This window comes from Zonotrichia albicollis, chromosome 1 (genome assembly GCF_047830755.1).
Source record: "Zonotrichia albicollis isolate bZonAlb1 chromosome 1, bZonAlb1.hap1, whole genome shotgun sequence".
Taxonomy (NCBI): domain Eukaryota; kingdom Metazoa; phylum Chordata; class Aves; order Passeriformes; family Passerellidae; genus Zonotrichia; species Zonotrichia albicollis.
Window position 1 is genome coordinate 45,305,332 of NC_133819.1, and position 16,315 is coordinate 45,321,646.

General features: G+C 39.3%; 2 protein-coding genes across 3 annotated transcripts in view; one reads left to right on the plus strand and one right to left on the minus strand.

Moving 5' to 3' along the window:
- TRAK1 (trafficking kinesin protein 1) overlaps nucleotides 1–10,080 on the minus strand; it is an 81,538-nt gene extending 71,458 nt beyond the window's left edge. For both annotated transcript variants that reach the window (XM_026792679.2, XM_026792678.2), the window contains exon 1: nucleotides 9,946–10,080. The gene's annotated coding sequence lies outside the window, so the exon portion shown is untranslated. The remainder of the gene's footprint in view (nucleotides 1–9,945) is intronic.
- Nucleotides 10,055–16,315, plus strand: part of LOC141728866 (uncharacterized) — a 46,793-nt gene continuing 40,532 nt past the window's right edge. Inside the window, exon 1 of the mRNA XM_074540063.1 lies at nucleotides 10,055–10,238. Within this exon, the coding sequence (XP_074396164.1) occupies nucleotides 10,055–10,238 (184 nt within the window). The remainder of the gene's footprint in view (nucleotides 10,239–16,315) is intronic.

The following is a 16,315-nucleotide window of genomic DNA, read 5'->3' on the forward strand; positions in this document are numbered from 1 at the left end:
GCCTTTACAAACACAATACAAACAGCTTATCAGTACAGTCCTCACAAAGAACACAAAAGATAGTTTCTGTCTGCCTGCATTCTGGTTCAAACCATCCCTGTCTCCATGGTTTTACTGCCTTGCTTGTGAGCAGAGCTCCCCTCCCAAGGTTAAAAGCACTCCCAGGTCTCCAGAGAACCTGCCGGCAGGACAAACTGCCACCTGCCGGCAGGACAAACTGCCACCTGCTGGCAGGACTGCCTTAGTACCCGAACTCCCAAATCCCACAGGACATTGTGCCAGCCAGTTTCCTGCTTTCAGACCCCTCCTATAAGTGGAAAAAACAATCACTCACAAACCCAGTCCTGCCAGGAACCATCCTCAGGGCTCTTATCAAGAAGGAGTGTGCCAGAACACACAAGCCATGACAGAACAGACCACAAGAAAACCACCCAGAGCCAGTATCATTCCCAGAGCACAGTGCCCCTGAGCTGCAGTCCTGATGGAAGCCAACACCTTGCAAACAGCACTAAGGGGCTGTACTACCCAGAAATGCCTCCTCTGAGCAGAGGGAAACAACTGCTGAACAAAAGAAGTGTGTGTGCAGCAAAACAACTCCACTCTGGGTGTGACCTAAGGGAAGTGCTGGGCTGCTTGGCAACCTTCAAAACACAAGCTTTGGTCACTGGGGTGTATCACATGCCTACCCCGAGTATCTCCCAGGAAACACCCCCACATCAAACCCCAGCAGCTGGTGCTCAGCCCACAGCCAGAAAGGGGCAGCCTAAATATCCTCTCCTTCTTAAACACAAACAAAGCAAACAAACAACAGAAAAAACCAAAATATGCCTCAGTAGCACTCTCAGGCAAATCTTGCACTTCTTGTAAAAGAACTAAAACATCATAACTTGTCACTACCTTTTGAGACAACTGAGGAAACAGAAGTAGATACAAGCACAGTAACAAAAAGAGACAAGAGAAACAAGAAAACGTTGAAGAAAGCTGGAAGAATAAAGAAATCTACTACATTACTTCACTTCGTGGGAGCACATACTCCTCTCTTTGGTTTTCAGTTCTGTCCTACTTTCCACATGCATATTACACTCACCCTTGACACGTAGCTCTGAGTTTTTTAAGTTCCTCTGTTTTAAATCTTTGAGAATGGACAGTCAATAAATAACAATCCCAAAGTACAAAAAGCACACAATACCTGCATAGGGTCACTTCCAGTGCTGGCTCTATACTAGTTAAGTAAAAGTAAGGTTCTCTGCAGACAAGGGCTACAGCATGGAGGCTAAAGTCCAGCCACATGTAACACAAGAAATCGAAGCTCGTCCAGTTGAGGCTATTTCATGCCAAATACCAGAAGATTTTGACTGCTAATTTTGCTCCCTGTGACACTGAGATTAGCCACCTAATCTAGATCAACAAGGAGACAGGAGGCCATGACTACACTAGCATTCTCCTTTTTCAAAAGATCTACAAGTCTAACTGTACTCCATCGATAGAAGCAAGAAGGATGCTCTCTCTCTAAATGTGTTTCCAGCAGATGTTTCCTGGCTGCTTGGAACAGCCCAATAGCCTCATCTTCCCCATGCTTTCTGTCCATTGAGACAGTGATGGAATGAACTCATCTTTAACACTACAAAGAGATCCACATAAAAATGAAAAGCAGAACACTTCTACCACGCAATTAGGCTGCTACCTATGCTACTGAAGAGGAAAACATGGTCTGTAGTCATCCATTATTTGAGTTCTGTAGGCTCACAAAGACACAGTCATTATGTACTGACTGAGGTCTACAGTTACAAGTTTTTCTTCAGCATTATTTAACAATTACATGTATATACATGTAATTGTTAAACAATGCTCAAGAAAAACTTGAGTAATAGGCAAAACCCCAGGACTTACCATATTCCTATTCGATGTCAGTTCTAGGATGCTCAGAATGTACTGAAACGGTACCAAAGTCTTTCAAATAATACTGCTGAACTGAGGACATGGGTTTCAATGTAAAGCAAGTAGTTAGCTTCTCAGGCAAAGGGAAAAAAAATCCAATTCAGTGATTTGTCCAAAGAAAAAGATAGCCTTAGCATCCTTATATATCTGTAGTCTCACTACTGTCTGCAAAGCCAAATATCTGGAAGAAAAGCCTTCAACATGAAAGCTGTCTCATACCTCAAACTCAGACTCCTCAAACAGCCATAGCAGCTCCTGTAACTTGACTGGTGTGGTATGACATGATTTGAAATTGCAAATTCTGGCACACCTTTAACCAAAGTTGTTTAAGCAGTGGTTCTTCTGCCTCTGAACATGGAAAAAACTGCACAAAATCCTCTGAACATGGAAAAAACTGCACAAAATCTTGGCTTCCACAGGAAAACAAAAGATTCCATGCCAACCTCTTTTTGGCTTGGCCAAACACACCAGCTAAAGACTAGGATAAAGTTGAGAATGTCAAAGCTAATGAAGATGAAAGTCTACAGTTCCAATGTGAGGAATGCCATTGTTTACCAGGCTGAAGTCTCCCTGCTTTGGTTTCACCCTACATACACATTCCTGCTACGAATAAAACCTGGGACAGATTTGGTGGTTTGGTCCAATAAAGTATTAGGACCCTACAGTACACAATGTCATAAATTTAAATGAACTTTGCTTTAAATTAAGGTATGGAAATATTTCTCCCTGTAGATAAATGCACCCATAGTCATGATTTTTACATTAAACAGAAAATAAAAGGAAACTCTGCCTCCATGGCTATTCTTTTAGACTAAGAACAAAAACTATTCATGTACCAAAGGCATGCTGGCAACGCACTGTTCAGCAGCAGTAAGAATAAACACATTCATTAACCATTAGGATCTTCCAGCTGCCAAGAGAGACTGCAAATGTCTCAAAAACCCATTGATAAATCACTGAGTACGAAAACACTGAAAAGCAATTGTCCTGCTTTTCCTTGTTGTTCAGCCCAGCTACAAAATGTGCCAGCCCCTAAACAATGGCTGTCAACAAAGCTTTCACAGAATCACAAGCAAAACATGAGAATTAAATCTTAGGCAGCTTGCTCTTTACAGATGCTTACTTTAAGTGAAAAATGTGTTGCTTCATTATGGACACACATATATACACTGAGGGAGAAAGGTAAAGCTGAACTTCCTGTAGTATGGAACTAAATTGATTATGGAATAAAAGTTATTTTCACATATTTAAATGCACCAATAATCAAATGTAGCTATTTAGTCTTCCTCACTATTCATTGCACCAGAACAGGAAAACAAAAAATGCAAACAAAAAAAAGTCCCCCAAAAAATCTACTAGACACTTGCCTTCAGTACTTTCTCCAAAGAACAAACCCAGAACAATGATCAATACTTATTGCTTTCATGCACCCCTACTTTGAATAAAGTACATATTTAAGAATGATAAGTGCTTCTCAAAACAAGGGAAATCTAAGAAGAATGCCTTTAAAAATGTAACACTGGACTTGTAATTCCAACAGTTGCTTTCATAGAGACTTCGGAATTGACAGTTTTCACTAAAAAACATGGATTGTATTAGAAAGCATAAATAAATAAGAGAGCACAGCAGAATTCTGCTTAAAGGAATACCAATGAACGAAATGTCATCAAACCACAAAAAGACAATCCTAGATATAATAAAAACATATGACCAAGATACAGATTAAGAGGTAGTGTGACAACCTGACACAGGAGAGGAATCAGAAAAAACCACCAGGTAACTTGAAAAGGATAAGAGCTGGAAACCAACTGTGGGAGGATATGAGGGGGAGACAATCTGCATGGAGTTGACTGAGAATGTACCAAAAGCTAGACATAAAATTCAAAATAGAGGCAATAATGCAGCAGGTACAGAGAATAAGATCATTTTGTCAGAGTATGCTAGACAGAAATAGTCAGACTCATAAAATTGTTCTAGTAATGCCAAAGTAGCTATCTCATGTTAACACAACCGGCATTTTCAGAATGCTTTAGAAAAAGGAAGATTGTTCAGAATTTAGAAATTGCTGCTTAAGAGAAATGTCAGAAAAGAGAGAGAAGAAACTAAAACTAGACCAAGCTTACAGGATGAAACTGGTGACAATAACTTACAATCAAGTAAATGGGCTGAGGAAAGGACCAACATTCTCATCGTTTTATTTAAATGAGAGACCAAGACAGCTGGGGGAGGAGTAGACAGGGGTATAAAAATGATGAAGGTTTTTCAAAATCATGAAGATAACTTCATAAGGGGAAAGAAGAACTGATATTCACCAAAATCCTGCATAACTAGGACAAATACTGACAGAAACTGCAAGATTGGTGTCACTGCGCACAGGAGTAGCAGCCATGAACTTCCAGAGTAAAACAATCAGCAGATCCAGATAAGAAAAAGCTATGGACAGGAGCCAACACTAAATAGTTGTGCATGATGGGGTACTTATGCTGAGAGCAGACTATTGAGAGTGGCTGAGTATGTGATCTCCATACCAGTACCTGCAGTTTCTGAAGTCAGAAATACAGTCCTGAGCCAGCTGGTCCAACAGAGCAGAGCCTTCCTTATGCTCTTTGCTTGAGTTCCAGCTCCATCAAGTAGCATTTAACATCTCTCATATTGATAAAACTGAGAAAAATGTGGAAGTCCCACCCAAAACCAGGAGCAGAAAAAAAAAGCAAATTCTAGAACAAGTTATGCTCCACTAAAAGAGAAATGTAACCACAACAGTAAAAGAGAAAGGTAACCCCAACAGAACTCAGAGAGATTCAAATAACGGGAAGCAATTCAAAACTGTTAATATTTTATCAACACTTTTTTGCTTAGTTTAAAGCTTAGAAGTCAAACAGCAGGCCTGTAACAGGTACCAAAATCAACCAGAGCACCCTGTTGAACACTCTCAGAATAGCAAGCACATTGTGCCTGGTGGTAACTCACATACCTAGAACAGGTACAGCATTCTCCCCATCACCTGCATAACAACAGTAAAGCAATCTCACAACAACCTGTAATACCTAAATCCCTATGGAGTTAATTTAGAGTAATGATGCTTTATCATGCTTGAAACAGAAGGAATAGAAATTCAGCCTTTCAACACAATAACACCTGTCTTGGGGGGAGACACACATACAATGGAATGGAATGGAAATTCTGTGGGCCCTAAGTATATATTTTAAAATAAAGTGATTTATTTTGATTCTTTATGATTCACATAAAGAAATGGTCTGAACAAGACCAGTTATCTGTAGGATCAGTCAGTTATCAAAATGGGCTGATGTTGCCATGAAGATGGTAATTTGGTGTAAGAGAATAGAATCTCTTTCATATGGGAACATATTTAAAGTCTGAATAAGGATAGAGACAGGATGAAAACCCAGAGAAACTTTCTGCGCCCAAACATTGCTAGGAGATTCTGTGAATGAGACTTGGCAGCAAGAGAAAGTTGGTTTCTCTGGGTGTTATGACTCCTTCCACTGCAGTCACTGCAGTAACATGCAAGTTACACAACCCACAAGGAAGGTCAAACAATACCAACTCTTCTCACTGACACCTTCCTGATGAGAAATAAAAGACATTTTGTTTGACCCCTCCAGTAATGAAACTTTTTTAGAAATTAAAAAAAAAAAAACAAAACCTACTTGTGTTAATTGCAAACAAAGTAAGACACAGAACAGGTTATTACCACAGAGCATTTCCCAATAATTCAACAGTCCTCAGGAAATTGTCCTGAACAGCCAGAAAACACATTCCTGCATGTGTTTAGTAAGAGTAATTAGTACAATGAACAAATGAATTATGCAAACTAATGAAGGAGCTGGGCAATTTAAATTACAGTCCATTCATTCTCTCCCTTTTCAGAGAAGGATGAAGGAAACCTACATGGCATATTAAGCAGTTAGCTCTTGAATTACAAAGTACACCATACCAAAATCAATGCAAATTGTGAGTATTCAGACATGCAAAACCAGACAAAGTTAACTTACTGAAGATGTCTAAGGATTCTATGTTAAGCATATTTTAAGAGAAAAAAAAAAATTAAAAAATCAAAAAGCCTCACAAAAATATTCTGGCAGTCAGACAGCTATCACAAGAGTAATATCCAGTGATATTTGACTTCCATCCCCACTGTACTCCCCATTTCCAGAGGGACAGGATTTGTCAGACAGCAGGTAACAGATAAGAAAAAGGCAATCAGACTAAGAGGCTTTTGTAATTCATAAAACTGGGACTACTGACCAATTCAGAGATACTCTGCTTTTTCACGTCAAGATTACAGCCCTTCCTGCTCTACAAAAATGGGATGGGGGTGGTGGTGCTTGTGGTGGTGGTGTTAGAGAAGAAAGCCCCCAACTCCAGTTGCTGTTTTCATCAACATCTGACTGAAAGTATTCAGATCTGCACTGCAATTGCAGAAAAGACAGACCTTGAAAAGCATTTCCACGCCCTTTCTAGCAAAAAGAACACTAGATGGTGCTACATCCGTATTCCTATCTCTACACTTTCAGAAGATGAGACCAGCAAGAAAAAGTTAAAAGGAAAAAAAACCCAACTAGGACATGATAGGTGCCTCCCACATGAAGCAGCACTAAGCACTATGCCATTTCCATACAGTGCTGCCCCACTGTCCACCAACCTCAGGGCTTGAGTCTCCTGCCCATTTACCTGCAGGAGCCCCACTATCAATAGAAAACTTGAAGTCAGACTACACTGAACTTTTCTGCTAAATCTTGCTAACAAAACCTAGAATGAAATATTACAAAACAAAAAATCTATTACAACCTCTACTGAGTAAATTTTCAGGTTTGGTGTTTAAAGAGTATGTGCTCCACTATACACAAAGCAGGCATTATTATTTTTCATAATAACACTAAAACATTCACAAACATTTTTTTTCAAGGATTAACTATCCTATTTCATCTGCCCTTCTGTGCTGAAGTCAGCACAGATTCAAAAGCATTTACCTGCATAAAGCTTCACTTGCAGCACCTATGAGCTTTGGATGGTGCTTTAGTATAAAATTCAGTGGGAAAGGTGCTTTTAGGGTGCTGTTCCTCTCTCAGACACTGGCTCAAGGAAATGTTTCACCACACTGCTTTTGCCACCTGGACCCAGCCCTACAGTGCTTACTGCCTCTGTATGCCAACAGAATTGCTTTTAGGACACACAGTAAGACAAATAGAGAGGAGTGACCTAACTAAAAAGTAAGGCTCATCTCCTCTCTGACACAAAAGCACAGCAAGGAATTCTATCCAGACCAGTTGACTAAAATACCTCTAGTTGCACTCCCACAGAAATCTGTTCAAGCCCAATTCTGAGATGGTTTGGAGACAAGAAATGCTTAAGCCAATCCCATATCCAAGAATACACACTTAGCACAATCAGAACGTGCAATGCTCTCAGCTACATTGACTTTGCTCTTGGGTCCCAGGCAGAAAAGATGGTGCTGCTGACAGAGAATGCCAAAGTACCTCTCTACTCCCAGCAAACACAACGGGAAACAAAAACAATAACAAAAAGAAAAGGAAGCAGCATTAAAAATTCTTTGAGCATCAACGGTCTGGAAAAGTTAAATAGCAAAATGTACACATCATACAATTCACTATTAGTTATATCAGAGATTACTCCAATTACCATTAGCTTGCTGCATTCCAGAAAGCATCACCACACCACACTGTGCCTTAGTTTCCCATTCTTTTCTTAAATGTGCCCACACCTTTATTTGCAAGAATTTTAGCAGATAATTTGTACAATAGGCTGTAAGTGTAATTTAGGACTTTAAAAAAAATATAGATTACCCTGATTGCTGAATTTGAGCTCTAGGATTAGTCAAGGCTTGGTATCAGAAGAAAAAGTATATGCAGACTTGATATAAGAATTTTTTTTCCCACTAAACAATTTAAAACTGTAAATAGTGATAACTTGTCAATCAGAACTAAACAAAGTCTTAATGTTAAAGTCTCTGAAAATCCTGACAATTCAGTCAAGTATTTATCTTTCAGATTGTTTCAAGGGTATACACACTGCATACCTGCACACAAAACTGACAAAGATTTTACAGAGAAAATATGAGACCAATTCCTTACTTCCAGCCTATGCCCTCTGAAACCTTCAAAATGCAGAGCAAGAAGCTGAAACTCAAAAATCCATAAACACCATAAAAAGCCCCCAAATAACCAAACAATCAACAAAACCACTGCTATTTCTACTGAAAGTCACATCATGTTGTTCTCAGGTCACAAACAGTAGAAATCTGACACCCCAGAATAGCAAATCCATTTTAAAAAGCAATTTAGAGCCAATCTGTAAACAACACTTGGCTGACAGCTAAGCAAGAAGAAAGAGATTCAGAAACTTCACCAGGCTTGAAGGAATGTGAATTAGCAAGAACATGTGCTGGCCTCCATTTAATGAAAACTTTTTAAATGTTAAAAAGTGAGTTTGTCTTGCCTTTCAAGAAACCATAATCAAGAAGGCATCTTGATTCATGAAAGAAGTTGGTTGTCCTGGCTTGTTGTCAGAGACAGAAAAACAAAGTTAAATTCCTGTTAACAGGGCAGGAAGGAGAGGGGCTGAAGGGGAGATAGGCCACAGCCAGCAGAATAGATTGCAAGATCCTTCTACAAGGGGCCTGGAAAACATTACCCAGAATGCATTTATGTGATGAGCAGTTTTTAGTCTGCCTAACTGCATGGAAGTCAAAAGGATCACCATTTTTGAACTAACCAGTTAAGGAGCTCTAAATCCATGAAAACAGGGGAGGAAGGATGGCAAGTAAGTTTGTTTATTTAAACAAAATATTTATTGTATGTAGATGCATACCTGACAAAGTGACTCCAGGGTTAATCCTGCTGCTTGCCTTCCCACAGAAATCAGGGTGGACTTGAGAGCACCTCTGCCCATCTTTTTTTTTTTTTTTCAGAATATCAGCCCTTAGTAACTACACAGCTGTTGGGCTGATCTAAGCTAAGGCATGCTACTAAAGCAGCTGCTGACAGTCACCATTAGCTAGTTCTCTGATTTAAAGACAGTTCTAGAAAGGGCTGACAGTAACTCAGGATAAAAGTAGCTGGCTGCCAATTAGAATGGCCTTAGTCTTATTGCTGTTTTTCTCATTTCTCCCTTCCAAAAACTCAGCTGACTCCTCAAACATTCCAAAAAGGACTTAGAACTCACAAGGTCACATTAGGCTAAGAGAAGCCTCAGAGCTCAGCCAACAAACCACGGACTTGGAATGAAAGCTGCCTGTCATTTCATGGCCATAACCATGACTAAACTGAGTTACAGTGATTATTCAAACACAAAAAATGGGTCAGCTGACCACAGCACTAAGAATCCAATTCTGTTTAAAATACCATACTTCAACACATATTCCATTTATGTGTATGAATTTATAACAGGGTATTCAGCCTTTCATAAAAGCATGCAGAAGAAGCTATTCCACATGCATTAACTTTTACTGTTCCAGAATGAATATGAAAAAAACGAAATGGGTTTGAAAAGCAAAAATATGTACAGTAAAAATGTTACATCCTATTTCTCCCATCCCTCTTTCTCACATTCTTCATATGAGAAAGCAATTCTCATATGAAGACAGAATTCTAAATTATGCTACTCATTAGGATAAGCATTCAATAACCTTTAAGGTGCAGTGTTCCCTTCTCCTCATCCCTGACTTTTGTTGTTTTCCAAACAAACTTTCAAATGGTTCAATTTCCTTAGTACACAAATACAAAAAATTGTGTTGCAGACCTAGTTTCACAGCTGTCATTGGTCTGACCTATTTACAAGGACCTTAAACATTACAAAGTGCTCTCATTGAAAATCCTGGTGCCAGGGAAATCACTTAAAGAAGAAAAAATGTGCAGAACAGCGACAACACCATCCATGAAGCAGATACCCCACCAAGAGCTTAAGAACAGAAGCTTAACTCTACACCACCAGATGCTCACCAAGGTAAAGGATTGGACTGCTTACCAGTAATGGTGCAGGCATCTCTGTACTCTCTGCAGTCTGGCACATCATCTTCCACGCCTTCGCTTACATAGTGCTCCTCGTGAATGCCTGTGTCGCGGGCTAGGACTGCATGGCTCGACAGCTCCGAGGGAGGCACGGCGGCGGCCAAAGTGCAGTCGTGCAAAGCTGTGGCGTCCAGCTTGGCAGGTTTCACAGGCTCGTACAATGTGCCATCAGGGGGACCAGCACTGGAGGCCGGGGCTGGCTGGCACAGAAGGAACTCCCCGTCTTCGCTAGAGTTGGCTTCAAGAAGTCTGCGGAACACAAAAGGAACAAATGGTCAATTCAAGCCATTCCAAACAGTGTATACCAGGACAGATGGTTTTCTTTTCTTTAAACATTAGTTTAACCTGAGAAATTCAGCATTTACTGAAACCCCTACACACTTCACAGAGCAGCTGCCCCTCTCTGCACTTTGCCCAGTGGTGTGCACTCTGCACCTTGCACAGTAGCAAAGTGTCAGTCCTTGTACTGCGTTTTTTACTAACAGCTGATTAAACATCCATATTTTTGCCAATCCCAACTTGCAGTAAGCACAGTCCATTCACCTTGGCTCATTCACCAACTTTCTCTCACGTCAGTCAGGTCAAAGTTTTGTGTAACCCAGCATCTGTATGAGCCAGGTAATACAGACAGGTTGCACATCCCTGGTTGATTTAATAACACCTGGAACTTTAATAACACCATAATTTGAAATCAACTGATAGCAAACAAAACAGCAATTATTAGAAGTTCATACTCTGACTGCACTAGACTTTCCTCTCCACTCTACACCCAGCCCCTCACTGACAGACTGGCATCTGGCACCTCTAGTCCCCTTTACAGAGAACACAGGAAACAAAATTCAAGGTGCCCTGGGTTAAAGGACTGACCATGCTGCTGCTCCCCAGTGCCTCAGCCTCAAACTGGTAATGAAGTTCCTCCATGCTGGATACTGATGTCCCCAGCAAGATGGAATTGGCCAGAGAACATCTCCCAGAACTTAAGCAAATATTTTGTTTAAGGAGCTGAAGGCAGTGCAAAAACTGATGGTGTAGTACTGCTTTCGGTTATGAGCAGTCTAAGGAAAGATCCAAATGCTCCCTACTGCTAGGAAAGGAAAATATTATCATGGGATTGCAGAAAAACAGTCTTGAGAAAAGACTTGAAAGACTTTATATATATAATAGCTACAACACATAAGCAGCTGCTGAACAAGCCACACAGGAACACCCAGACAACATGGGAAAAACAGGAAGACAGACAGCAAGAAAACACAAATGCACTGATTTGCAAGACCAGATGTGATGTAAGTCCATATGCAAGTGCAGCAACATGCTATGATCAGTGCTTCACTGAGAACCAGAACAACACTTGTCTTGAGATTTCTGTGTGAAAAAGGCTCTCTCTAATCTCTGGAACATGTCCAAATAATTTACTTTACTGTTAAAGTTACACTCAGTATTTCGGCAACTTGTTTTCTGGCATTCCTAGCCAATAACATTACTGCTCCAACAAAACATGACAGTATTTCTAGAAACTCACTGCAAGACTCAAATATCAGTCTTTAACCTGTCAAGACAAAGATCAGATGTTTAGACCTGGGAGTAAAAAGTCTTGCAACAAAGCTGGAACACTGCACCAGCACCATTTTTCTCTACCTGTTTTTCACCTTCAGCATGGGTGTAAGAACAAAAAACCAAAATTCTCTCCCCCTTTCAGAGGGTCTAAACAAGGATACACTTGTACTGAAATCAGAACACCGTAAATGGTAAACAGATGGGCAATATTAACTCTTGGAAAAAACACCCTTACACACAAAATAACATTTCATTAAGTTTTCCTCAATTACATACATTTATATTCCTGCATGGTATAATTTACCCTGGAAATACTTCTCACACTCAGACTCAAAAACTGCATTTTGTAAGGACCGTAACAGCTGAGGGAACACACTAAATCAAATGATAATTTGTTCCATACCCCAATAAAAATGATACTGTATTGTGGCAGCTGCAGGAAGAGAAAGTTTCACTTGAGTGCTTTAACAGAAAGTGTTATGGTTCCCCTGCAGAGCATCCATTATTCCTGCACTATCACAGTACATACTGAAAAGAACAATGGGGTTACTTGTACTGATTACTTTTTAAATGGTCCCCTTTCAAGTGGCTCCTTAGAAATAACTAGGGGGAGATTACTGATATTAAAAATTAGAAGCTCAAATGAAGTTGGAATCAAAATGCTAACCTTATTTTTCCCTTCTGCAATGAAGATAGAAACAGCTTAAGCTATAAACAAGAAAAAGTACTGGAAATGCACAGACTGAATTAGATAGGCTCAATTTTGTCCTAGCTGCTGCCACACATCTGTGAATTACATTTGTTTTGGGAAACTGTTAGATAAGTCTGTTGTTGTGAACAAGGCCTTGACTAGATTAAATAACTAAAAGCTCCAACAGCACTTTTCAGCTTTTCTTGCCCTCCTCTCCCCAGGCCCTGCCTCAGCAACCTCAGGAAGCCAGTAAGAAAACAGCACTCCTGAATGAAATAACACTGATAACCAAGGTATGATTTGTCTGCAGCCTTCATGTGAGTTCTGGGAATTTAAGATCTTGTAACTTTTCTGAACAAATGACATCCAACATCTGACATACCTGACCACCACTTCTGACTCTCTCCCACACAATCCTCACCAAAAAATACTTTTGGCCAGAACATAATATTCCAATTTGCATTAGAAGTTTGTGTTGAATGAGTTTCACCTCTTAACATTCACTCCACTGAGGTACCATGGAACCAGTTCTCCCCCTCCTGTAAGCTCCATCCCAACACTTGGCTCTGTTAAGAGTAAATAGAGATACATATCCAGAAACAAAAGTCATCAATGCTCTTCCTTTACACAAACTGTTTCACTGTTGGCACTTATGGGAACTAGAGGAAAATAAGCTTGAAAGTACAAAGGAGGAACAAAAGCTAAACCTCCCAAAATTCACAACAGTCAGTCTGCCTGGTCTACTGCAGAAACACATGGAGCATCTACATGAGAAAGTCAAGCTCAGGTTTAGGGAAGAGAATTTGCCTTTATCTTAAAACCTTGTATCATGGAGGAAAGAAAGCCAGAATAAATGTGTGTGTCTGCTTCCTTTCAGACTTATTAAATATCCTCAGTTTCCATACTGAAACATACAGAGGCACTGTTTGCATGGCATCTCTTGCAAGGCAAATATCGCCACCTAATCCAGGCAGTGCACACTTGTCCTTTAAACTTCTATAGAAGTCTTCCTATTGCAGAAAATAAAAACAAACTGCAACTGAACACTATTTACCAGATTGTCAAAACAGCCATAAAGAGAAATGGACATGGTAGTTAGTGTTCCCAGAAAATACACAATATTAATATTATTCTTTAGTCAGTGTCACCTGCACATACAATATTTGTAAACATGATGGTACAAATTGTTATTGAACTCCTTGGTATTCACTCCTTCTGAGATACAAATGAGGATAGAAATAATTATTGTAGTTTTGTACCTAATCTGACATCCAAACAAGTGAAGAGTTTGTAAATCAGATTATAACTTTTCTTAATGAAAAATCAACACATTTCATTCTTTCTGCTGTGTATGTCAACAGCTGCATGGATGTAGGATTTAAGTAACTCATCTCTTACCTAATATGACATAATTCAGCTTTTGCCTCAGTATGATAAAAGCTGTATTGGACCATTGGCTGTATTGTGCCATTTCTCCCAGTCTAAATACAATGAAAGTTTGAGGCCAATAGACAGATGTGGAACTAAAGAAATATTTAATTTGGAATGTTTGAACAAAATCCTTCAGTGTAAAACTGAAAGAGTAAAATTCCCTGAAGTTATCATCTATGTTTTTTTAACAAAGGTTCTACTCTGAAAAAACCTAATATGTCAGTTGTTTGTTGAAAAGCAATCATTCCAACCTTGCACCTTGTTAGAATGATCAACAAGCACAAAGACTTTCTCCCTGCACACCACCTCTGAAGAATGCCCAGATTTTGGTCTAACCCAATGAATGCCTAAAACAGAGTACTGGCATGATTACTATGTTAAGATCTTAAATTCTACATACAGCCAACAACTCTGCAATCCTGTAGTACATCCACACAATGGACTGGACGATGACTGCAATGCAACCAAGACTTGATGAAGAAGTACACTGGGTACAGACTGTAGTGTACCTGTGGCAGCCCAGATTACAAAAGGCAAGTCAGGAACTGAGCTGTGATTAGTCAGCACTGTGTTCCACATACTAAAAAAAAAATAAAATCCAGCTTTGCCAGTTGTCTAAGCAAAGCAGTTCAAAGCGAACAGACACATTTACATTAGAAAACAGCCAAAATTTGATGGTTTTGAGGCAGTGGGAAAAAAAAAAAATCCCCACAACAGTCAGCCATTTCTGGGTTCTGGACATGAAAAGAAATTTGTTCATTTTTTCTTTGGGGTTTATTTTGTGGTCAAAGGGTTGAGTTTCATACATTACAAATTTCATATACAAGAAAATAAAACTAACCACTTTGCTGCCATTTGAGATGAAGCTTTTCTGCATTCAGCACTAAACACAACTTAGCTCTGAATCTATGACTACTCAAATGACTTTAAGTAATCCTTCTTTCTCCATCAAAAGGAGAAAAAAGATACAGAGATATTCAGCCATGTGGTTACCTAGAGCCCAGCAAAGCCGAGTAAGTTATCCATAACTTTGCAACATTATTCTAACCACCATCGTGGGTTGTACTAACAGCAATTTACTGTAGTCACAAAACATCTGGAATTCCTAATGTGCTACCCCAGAGCCACATACTGCACCCTTTGGTGATTATTAAGGTTTAACCATTTTTAATTATCCAGCTCAGATTTTGTGATTCAAAACTGCTTTTATTCAATAGTCTAAAATGGCAACTGGGACACACTGAATGTCTGCCAATTTAAAGAAATACTTCCTTAACTGAGGGAAAAAATATCTTTCCAGAACATCTGACTAAAATCTTCCAGGTCATCCTTTTGCTATGCATACTCTCATATGTAATTCAACTATGCTGTTTGGTTTAGAGAAGAAGCAAAACCATTTACTGTGAGCTGGCTGGTTTTGCATAACAGCTCTGGTACATATATACAATCAATTCCCTTTTGAGTAAGAATCTGAAAACTCTGCTGCAAGATGCACTTCCATGCTACTTGCAGTCTCACAGGGACATGAAAATTCAGGTAGCCCCATGAGCTGCATCACTGACAAGTCATCTGGCATGTACCTATTAAATTTTATCCTTCAAGAAGCTTCAAACTGCATGGGCAAGAGGGGACATTCAGCCCAAGGTGACAGGCTAAATCTAATCTAAAGTAAACCCTTCAAATCAGTAATGAAGATTTATGAAGCTTCAGGGTTTTGATCTAGTTACCCACCCCTACTGACCAAAGTATTTGCTAATTTAGACAGAACCACAAGATATCAAGGGATTGAGAGAGCTTTCTACTCATCACATCCACCTGGAGCTTCAGAGCCCTGATCCTGTACTCTCATTTACTAATTCACTAATTCTCATTTACTAAGTACTATGCTTAAACACATCAGAGGGTTTTAGAATGTGGAAATTCCTCCCTTTTATGTACTTGAAAGAGTTCCACCAGAAATATCCTTCCTTGTTTTGTGCATCATGTTATAAATCTACTAAGCACCTCTGTTTTAAACTAAATCTGGTAAGTTTTACTAAGCTGTTTAAATAGAATCCTCAAGGTTCTTATCTATCCCCCCCCAAAAAAAAAAATTCTTCAGATGCAAAATGCTCCATGTAGACACTGAAGCAAATCAAAGCTATGTATGTCTTTGTATGTCTGTCTCATATATAAAAAGAACAATATGCTCACCTACCCTTGTTTGTGAAAATAATCGACTGAAGCAACTTAGAAGTGCTTTAAGTATCCAAATTCTTATTTCTTTCATAACACACATTTTGAATCTGTAAATCTGTCTTTTTTAATTTAAAAAAAATTTCTTCGCTAAGTGGGTGGGTTCAAAAGCCAGTCAAAATGCCTTTTTCCATTTAAATACATGAAAGACCTTGAAGAAATAACCATTTGCAGAAGGTTTGGCTTTTACACACACACACACCATAAACATTCACTGTTTAACTTTTAGCTAAAGGCTGAATATGGTCCCAAATAATTTACTGAGCTGTTTTAATTATGTGCTGTAGTATATACCCTCTTATAAACCATTAGCTTCTGCTAATGGTTTATAAACTGTTAGCTTCTGCACAGAAGCTGCCTTTTGAACTTGCAGAATGTTGACTGCTTAGTTAAAGCCCCTAACTCAAGGGACATA